The 9,358-nt window shown below is 40.8% G+C and overlaps 1 protein-coding gene across 1 annotated transcript; it reads right to left on the bottom strand.

The window, feature by feature from the left end:
* Positions 1-1,329: 1,329 nt before the first annotated feature.
* Positions 1,330-9,015, bottom strand: LOC311037838 (bile salt-activated lipase-like; the record flags this gene model as incomplete). Its single annotated transcript, XM_084047128.1, has 11 exons — positions 1,330-1,498; positions 1,690-1,899; positions 2,470-2,673; positions 3,233-3,419; positions 5,423-5,537; positions 6,063-6,170; positions 6,300-6,430; positions 6,586-6,783; positions 7,098-7,217; positions 7,854-8,001; positions 8,953-9,015. The coding sequence occupies 11 exons, from the start codon at positions 9,013-9,015 to the stop codon at positions 1,330-1,332; spliced, it is 1,653 nt and encodes a 550-aa protein (XP_083903254.1).
* Positions 9,016-9,358: the final 343 nt, after the last annotated feature.

Below are 9,358 nucleotides of genomic sequence, written 5' to 3' on the forward strand. Positions count from 1 at the left end.
AGTTTGTATACATATTTAACCAATGACAAGTATTAACAAGAGCTTGTGACTAATAACTACATTGGATCCATTTGAACACAGATCATTTTTTCCTTTTCCTGAAAAGTAAATGGAAAACGGTTTAGGACATGCAAGGTTTCCATCCGACAGCAATAATTTGCAATATGGCATATCATTATTATCTCTAGAGAGACAGAGAGGCTTTCCCTCAGGCTATCAGAACTCTGAACTAGGACCCAGCTGTCTTTAACCTGTAATGACCTGCTCACCAACAGAGCACATGCTATTGTACATGTATTTAATTGTATCTAGCTCAGAATTGTTATAGTTATTATTTATTGCTATTTGCAATTCTTCTGTATCAACCCATTAAGACCGGTAACAGTACTGTCATTTTAGATTTTTAGCTATGACCATTATTTTATACTCAAAAATAGCAGATATACTGTACAAGCTTGTAGCCTTGTAGATCTGCTATTCTTTTTTAAATCTTGAACATTTTGTGCAAATCTTTGAATACATATATTTTTTTGAAAGATTTTTAACTAATCTTTGCTTCTAGAGGTCCCGGGAACAAAATATTTTACAAATGTTTGCTTAAAAACATATATATTACAAGATTTGCACACATTTTCAAAATATTTAAAAAATGGCAGATCTACAAGCTCATAAGTGCCGCACTATGAGCTTGTATATCTGCTATTTTTTAATAGCCAAAGAAATCTAGAATGACACAGATACTTTCCCGGCCTAAATGGGTTAATATACATTCAGTATATCTTACATGTATATCTTATATCTTCTTGAGTTGCTATTCATCCATTTATAGTCTGTATATTTTATATACTATATATTTTCCTTTCTTAGCAAAATATGGATATATATCCTATCTACCTCAGTAACCCAAGGGGGTCTAAATTGTCCATTTACTTCCATTTGTACTCTCTTCGGAGGTAAATTAACACTGAGGATTTACTGTGCACCTCATTCTGCCTGTCAGTTTAGAGATCAAAGCACACTGACCTTGACTGGAAACAGGTGGTCTGATTCTCAAAATAACCAACAAAAACATGAAGTTAGAGATAAGATAAAGGACCAGAAACAAATAAGAACGTCATTTTTCATGAGGTATTTTAGGTCTAGCGCATTGTGAAACGGGGATAGACTCCCACGCTCTGGCTGACAATAAGCCTCTCAGACCTACTTAAGTAAGGTACACTGTGTAGAAAGGGAGTGCTTTAATATATATATGAATTGTTACTGTCTTATCACATCTATCCATTTTATTTGAATTCAAGCTTGTTTATTAACAATCGTTTATCCCTTTAATTATGGAAGGTTGGGCAAGAAAACAGTCCAGAATTGGACATAGCGCAGCCTCAGTTGCCGCTTTCCAGAGTTCCCGTTCATCTTGGCATTGATCTCCAGGTATTCCTCAGTTGCATGGGTGAATGCAGGCCAGGTAACGGGCACATTAAGCCCTCCCACGTTGGGGTCTCTGTATAGACGACAAGTCAAACAGCAGCTGAATTAGAGAAATTACTGTATGTTTAGTCTTATCAATAGTCTTATCATTGTCCCTCTGTTGCTCAGATCTGCCATGGGATTTAACAATGACTGAAGCTAAAATTGCCATAATGATGATCGTGAGCGAGTAGCTGTGTTGTATGTCTGTAGTTGTAGTTATACCCAGTCTTGGCAAAGTTGGTCCAGTAGGCGATTATGTATCTGGAGAGATCACGGTGGCTGGGCCAGTAACCCAGGGGTGTGGATAAAGGCTTTCCAAACACATACTGCAGGTCATCCATATGGTCAGCACCCATCCAGCTTGGGTAGGGCTTCGCCAGACCACCCAGGCGGTTAGGCTCATTGAACAGATACGAGTAGGTACGACCGGTTCTTCGAAAGAAGGGAACATGGATATAATTTAAAAAAAATGCATCAGCAGATCTCAGGGGATGATTTTAACAGAATATGGAGATACGTTCTAGGGTCTAATTTAAGAGGGCAATCAGCTTCCCATGTGCTCAACCCCACTGCACAGAGGTGGGGGAGCAAGAGACTCTGACCCACTCAATTTTTATAACCAGAGGAGGGAATATATTTTATCCCTGCATTTGGAAAGACTGAATTAAATATATTTCCTTTTGATATGGTTGATATTTATGTTTTATAATGTCACAATTTCATATAAAATGTATGTTAACATCATGTGGCGTCTCTATTTGTCAAATTCTGTCTAAATCTATCTTTTCTTAATAATATTTATATATACACTGTATACTGTATAGTGAAAATTGTTAATCTACTAGCTCAAAACGCATCTCGATGCCTTGTGAGCTTGTCGATCGGCAATTTTTGCTATTGTCGTATACGATAAAGTATACAGGGTTTAAGTGGTTAAGAAAATACCCCCCCCCCCCCTCTGTTTTTTAAAAACAAATCGAACCCTAAGAAAGACGTTCTCACGTGGCGTTGGCAGCATGAAGGTAGAGGGCAACCTGCGTAGGAATCATAAAGATGTAGTCGGTCCCAATCATCACGATAGTTTGTTTGATGTCTCTTTGACTAGGATTTTTGTCCCAGGTTGAGGAGTATGTGTCGAAGGCCTTGTCCAAACCAGCCTGCCCCTTCTCCCTGGTGTAAGCACCCAGGAGTCTCTTAACATTATCCCTGCAATTATTTGAAAATTTGGTTTAATGGTAAAACACCGTTTAGATAATACCACCTCAGTGTACACACACACACACACACACACACACACACACACACACACACACACACACACACACACACACACACACACTTAACATCTTTATTTGCGTTCACATTTAACAAGAAATTCTTGAACACAAACAATAGTAGATGCACAAACTTGGAAAAACTCAACGAGAACAAGTATTTCAGGATACAGATCACGGGTAGAGGAAGCATCGCCTCCTCCATATGTGGCGATTGCCAATTATCACAGACACTGAACAGAATTTTGCCAATGCCTTAGCTTTTGGCTTGGGCATTCCTGCAATCTGTAGGCCTCTCACAGCAAATGTATGGACATTACCGGCTTCCAAATATGAACACAAGCTGTTTGCATTTGTAACCAAGCTGTACAACAGCATCCTTAAGTTGTTGGTACTTTGGCACCTTGGTAAGGAATGGCACGCGACACCGGCGTACAACGAAGTATGAACGGCTCGGGCTTCATGGTTCCCTCTGTGTCAGACGAACTCACACAGGTGTGTCGATCAGCGGGGTGTTGATTGAGGGGACATCTATGGCAGTGAAGATGTGACCGTCCATGTCATTGGCACCAGCCAGATAGTCGATGTCAGCGGCGTTGTGGAACAGCTTGCTAGGATGGTCAGGAAGGAAGTCTCCGTCAACCACTGGAGCAATCTCCAGCTTGGTCACAACGGGGTCTGGAGGAGGGCAGATAATGTTAATTTGTACTCAATTTGTTAGTGGTTCTCAACGTCAGGTCCGGGGGCCACCAGGGGTCAAAATGAACCCTTACGGGTAACTCTGAGAGTGTTCAGCCACACACAGACTTAAATTAACTCGGATTTTACAGATTGCGGTCCCAGAGATTTAAAAAATGATATCAAAGGGCCTATATATCAAACTGGGGGTCCTTGATATTCAAAAGCTTAAGAATCACTGGTACAGTGTATACTGCATATTTCGAAATATGCAGTGTGCACACACACTCCCTGGATGCCAGAGCAGAACCTCTGCCCCAAATCTTTCATATGAGCCTGTTATAGCGCCACCAGGAGGCAGATTTTTTGATAGTTCTCCTACAGATTTTGTCCAAACATCACGCAAATTGGTACACAGTATCTCTATAGTCAATCAACGAAAGTGATCTTTCAGATTTTTCATATTCCATCCTGATTGGCTAAGATTGACATCTTAAGTTTGCAGAAGTGGCCCGTTTTGAACAAAATGCCGCAAATCATGAAAGCAGCGTTTGCACGGACATTGGCATTTACGTTGAGGATACAAATGCCACCCTTTTAACATTGCCCTATTATAGCGCCACCAGGAGGCCGATTTTTGCAAAACATTTTTTTAAATATATTGGTACACAGTGGCCCTCATTTATCAACGCGGTGCAGCCCGAATAATGAGCGTACGGCGAGATCACCGCACCTTTCGGCATTTATCAATATATCCTGACGTGGGCTTCATCCTACTTTACGCTGAGATCTCACGTCTGGTCGAGACCAGTTGTTGACGTTGGCTGCGCCCGTTTATTCCATTCTAGACCTGCGGAGCAGCATTGTCTGACGGTCTGACAGGCATCTGGACACATATATCCACTCCAAAATGTATATCTACACTAATAAATAATCCCTGTGAAAATATAACATTTTATAAAGTAATTTAAACAAACTGCTTTAACAGTCATTCGGTTGCATTGGCTATTTTCAAAATATACAGCGCTTCATGCGAGCGCATTTTCGGGACTCCCGACGATCATTTCATGGACTACAAACTTACAGTAGCTTGTCCTATGTTATGGCGTTATGTCATAGAGAGTTATGAAGACTACAACCTGGCTGGGTTAAGGATATAAACCCGACGCTCCAATCTCTATTAACGTGGCGGCACGGAATCACTGCAGCCTGGCCGAGTCTGACTGCTTTATTTTAGTGTAAATTGAACGCGCACTGCTCGGTATGGGGTAAATAAATTAATATACAAACGTATTCCATTCATGGCGATGTGATTGTTATCATAATATGTCATTCATATAGGCTAAGCCTAAGTGACAAAGATACCGCTGCGGATTACATGAAAAACACAGGCAGGCGCGTGTGTGTGAGTGTGTGAGAGAGAGAGAGGGGCGTGTGCGTGTGTGACGAGGCGATCGGGGGAAGCTATTTCTTATTGGCTTTTCATGTCTTAGGTCGTATTCTGGTTCGTCTTCATGTCGTAAAATCGGGGCGTTTTGAGAATATTTAAGGGCGTGTTATTTAAATGACGCTCGTTTTCAGACGTGAGATTTATCAAAGCCCCGACCTGATGTACGCTCGGATCAGCTGTTTAGGATCCTTTGATAAATGTGACTTCGACGTTGGTGCACGGCCGAATATATGGAAAAATATACGCCGGTTTATACGCTGCGTTGATAAATGAGGGCCATTATCTCTATAGTCAAGAGATCAAGACGGATCCGTCCCATTTTTCATATTCCATCCTAATTGGCAAATTCCGATTGCTGGCCCACAATTACCTACCTGACCTCAATTTCACGTACCTTGAGTATACCAAGATGGATTTGTGGGGGGTGTTTTTAATCCAAATCATGTCCAAATAATTGATTTGATACATTCAGTTCTATAAATGTCCACAGTTTGCTATTTTGCTGCTTTGCTTTGTACTGTTTGCAGCTGGCTGTCTAGTGAAGTATACTTACTATCAGGTGAGCTAGAGAGGTTGGGATTTCCGGCCATGGTGAGGAGCACAGGATCAGTCGTTTTCAAACAGGCTACCATGTTGTCATCAGTAGGACAGTTGACCTTCAGCGCAACCTATATATAAGGATGAATGTTCATCGGGAAGAACACAGGATTTTAAAACTTAATACTTAATACTTTAATACTACTACAAACAAAAACATTCACAGCATGAAATAGGGATTGAACATGGTTTCACCCCTATTTCACTTTTTATCTCTGCCAGGACGGAAGGTGGAGATTATGTTTTCGCCCCTGTCTGTCTAATCTCACAAACCACTTGGCAGCAAACTTAACAGCGAACACACCAATTAGTTCAAGGAAGATGGGGCCACTCCTTTTTTTCTCTCATTGTCTTCAAAACACTGTTTGCTCTTACAAATTTTGTTTCAGATCCTATTGCAATTGGCTACAACTGTTTGTTGCAGAAAAATGACTCCCCCCCCCCCCCCTTGTGAGTCATTTGACAATGACCGTCATACAGTTTACATACTGTTTGCCTGTAATTGGCAAACAGAGATATATGAATGAATAAAAAAAATATATATAATACAAAGTATAGTCAGAAAGGTTACACAGGTGAGAGGATTTGTTTGCTACCTCCTCCGCCAGCTTCCGGGGGCTCTTGTTAACGGCCCATGGGCAAAGGGCAACGCCACTCTGGCTGATGGCTCTCTTGATCAGCCCTTTATTGTGAGGACTGACAATCTTGTTTGTGGAGAGAGAGAGAAAAAAATCATATCCTTAATCAGTAAAAGAAAACCAAGAACGGGTCCTATAATAATACCTTTATATACCATATATATATTATATATACAAGCCAAATGTCCAGCTAACCTGGAAGTTGACACTTGCGCCACCAGCAGACTCGCCAAAGATTGTGATCTGGTCAGTGTTTCCTCCAAAGGCCCGAATATTCCTGTGTACCCAGGCAATGGCAGCATGTTGATCCCACAGTCCATAGTTTCCTGTTAACGTAGAAACTGCTATGAGCTAGAAGCAGCTTTCTTCAAAGAAACACCCACATATCTGGGAAGTAAAACATGTGTTTCTGATATAACTGAATTCAGTACATGGCCTTTTATATACTGTGGTATAAAATAGAAAATACATTAAAACGTACCAGGTAAGCTGGAATCTCCTGTACTGAGGAAGCCCAGGGTTCCCAACCGATAGCCCATTGACACTACAATGACATCTCCCCTATCACCAATCTCCTGTCCGCTGTACAGATAGTTATCCAGGAAATTAGGTCCCATAGAACCTCCGGCAAGGAATCCTCCTCCATAGATCCAAACCATGACTGGCAGGTTAGTAGATACTAGTAAGAGAAGGACCAGATATTTTGTCATTTGTTACATTTTGTTTGATAACATGATACTCTAGTTCAAAGTTACTGGAGGTACTGCGAGGTACTCAAGAGGGTAATAGGTTTAAAAAGCTTTCACTATTTCATGGCTCATATAAACTATCAGGATCCCCAAACTGAAGAGCACCGGAGGGACACCGTTTTACACCCTAGTGAGTGACACTCCATGCATTTCCTTGACCCAACATTTTACTGCACTTTGCTAAGCAGTTATTCAGAAATGACATGTATCTTTTATGGAAGAATTAAAAGCACTGCGGTTATACCTGTACGGCCTTGAGGAACCCAGATGTTAAGGTAAAGACAGTCCTCTGAGCCACGGGTAGAGGTCATGGTCAGGGTGCTCTGAAGGCATCTCTGTCTGTATTCTTTGGCCGGTAGAACACCTGAGACAAGAAACAGCGGTGATCGGGCAGGTGGTAGCCTAAAGGTTTAAGGAACATTCATTCTTGTGACAGGAAGGTTGCCAGTTCAGTCCCCTGCAATGGTGGCAGGAATGGTCTGGGCAGGGAAGTATCAGAATCAGAATCAGCTTCATTGTCACATTACAGGTTTACAGAGTAAAGAAGGGTGAAATTCGTTTCTGTGCATAGTTCCCATCGTATCGTTATTTCCATAGAAGAAAGAAAGGGAAGAAGAAGAAGGGGGGGGGGACAAGAAAAAAACTAGAACAAAATGACAAATTATCTACATGTTTACACATGGTACCTCACCTGAGATAAGATACTAAGGTGCGTGAGCATAGCAGCAGATGTATACTGTGCATGGTATACTCAAGTAAATGAGTAACAAGTCCTACTTGCTGTAGCCTCATTTGGAATACTTATTCGATTTACTCAGTTTTTCAACAGTCTGTCCTAATAAATAAATTATTTGTAGAGAGGACTCCTTTGACAAAATAATTATGTCACAGTATATTTAACTTAAAATGTACCACTTTGTCATTCAGTTAGTAGACTTACAATGAATGCAACTGAATCCATAGAAGTATTCAATAAGATGTTGAATGAGTTTCTACTCACCATCCCACCCGGGGTGAGGCTTAGGCTTCTCAAACCTCCCAGGGATGTCAGCGAAAGGAATTCCCTTGAAGACGTCCATACGACGACCAAATCCAAGACGAATGCTGTCCCCTTTCACCATGCCTCCTTCTGTGTACACCACTCCTAGCTATACATTAAATTAAAATGAAGAATCTTAGAGGTAGAAGTTGTTCCAGAACCAGTTGGTTCGAGAACGGATGTTGGTACCACGTGTCATGGCGATGTGTTTTGTTTATTCCAAGACAGCACAGGATTTTTCAATGATCAATTATGCACATGGCTGTACAATAAAGAGTGTCCATCCTTTACATATTTTAAGGCCCAACTAAAATAATGGATCATGGACAATCAAACATTGGCAAAAAAAATGTTGTTTTTTTTTGTCTTGTATTTTAGGTCAAAACTAGGCCTTTTTTTACAGTTGTTTTTTTCTTCTGTTTGTAGCCTTTCAATGTGCTCTTTCTTGTAATGTTGCTTGTTTTCTGTATGGGCACTACGGATGGACATTAGCATTCATGCTAAATCTGGTGTATTTACACAGCATTGTACGTGGTGTTCAGTAATATGAGCTGTCCCTTCCAAATAAACATAAATAATAATAAAATGAAACATTAAATATTTGGTGAAAGTGACAGCTGTCAAGGTCAAAAGTCCTGAAAATGTATTTCATGTCAAGGACCCCCAAATCAATATGTATTTTGCCGTGGACCCCCATCTGAAAATATTTTGTGCCAGGGACCCCCATATCTGTGCTGTTAAAATGTATCAAAAATATTACAAGTTTAAAAAAATATATCAAGATATTTTGAAAATAGCCAATCTACAAGCTCACAATGCATGAGCTTGTAGATCGTCTATTTACAAATAGTGAATGTATATAGGGTTAAAGTGGTTAAACTGATTTGGATGCTATACAGTATTAACTAATTTTGCATGGGACCCCCTGGAACCCTTTTAGAACCACTGTCTCTATTTTAGAGATCATGTTTAAATTATATTTAAATCAAATTGCATCAGATGTATTTATGTAAAGTACAAAAACTAACACTTCATATGACTGGAGAAATGTCAAACTTACAGACGCGGTGGAGACAGTCTCCAGGAACAGGGCAACGACTACCAATATCCCCAGTATCTTCATGGTGACCGATCTGAGAGCCCTGGATTGATGCCAAGCTTTATGCACCTTATTCCTGACCACGCCCACCATGGGTGTGGCCGAGTAGAGGGGGTGGGGAGCATACATATAGAAAGGGGTGGGGAGCATACATATAGAAACATAGATACCTCATTGGCCGATGTAGTTCATTGGAGTGACACATCATTATGAATTCCACAAACGTTATGGGTTACCTGTGTCTGATTGGCTCACTGGCAGGCATAGTTTTACTGAAGTTAGGGTTAGGGTTAGGTTTAGTCTTACTGAGGTTAGGGTTAGGGTTAGAGTTAAGGCCTTTGCAGACAGGGTGCGATTTTTCGCACGA

The sequence above is a fragment of the Gymnoscopelus microlampas genome (genome assembly GCF_963454915.1).
Source record: "Gymnoscopelus microlampas genome assembly, chromosome: 21".
Lineage (NCBI taxonomy): Eukaryota > Metazoa > Chordata > Actinopteri > Myctophiformes > Myctophidae > Gymnoscopelus > Gymnoscopelus microlampas.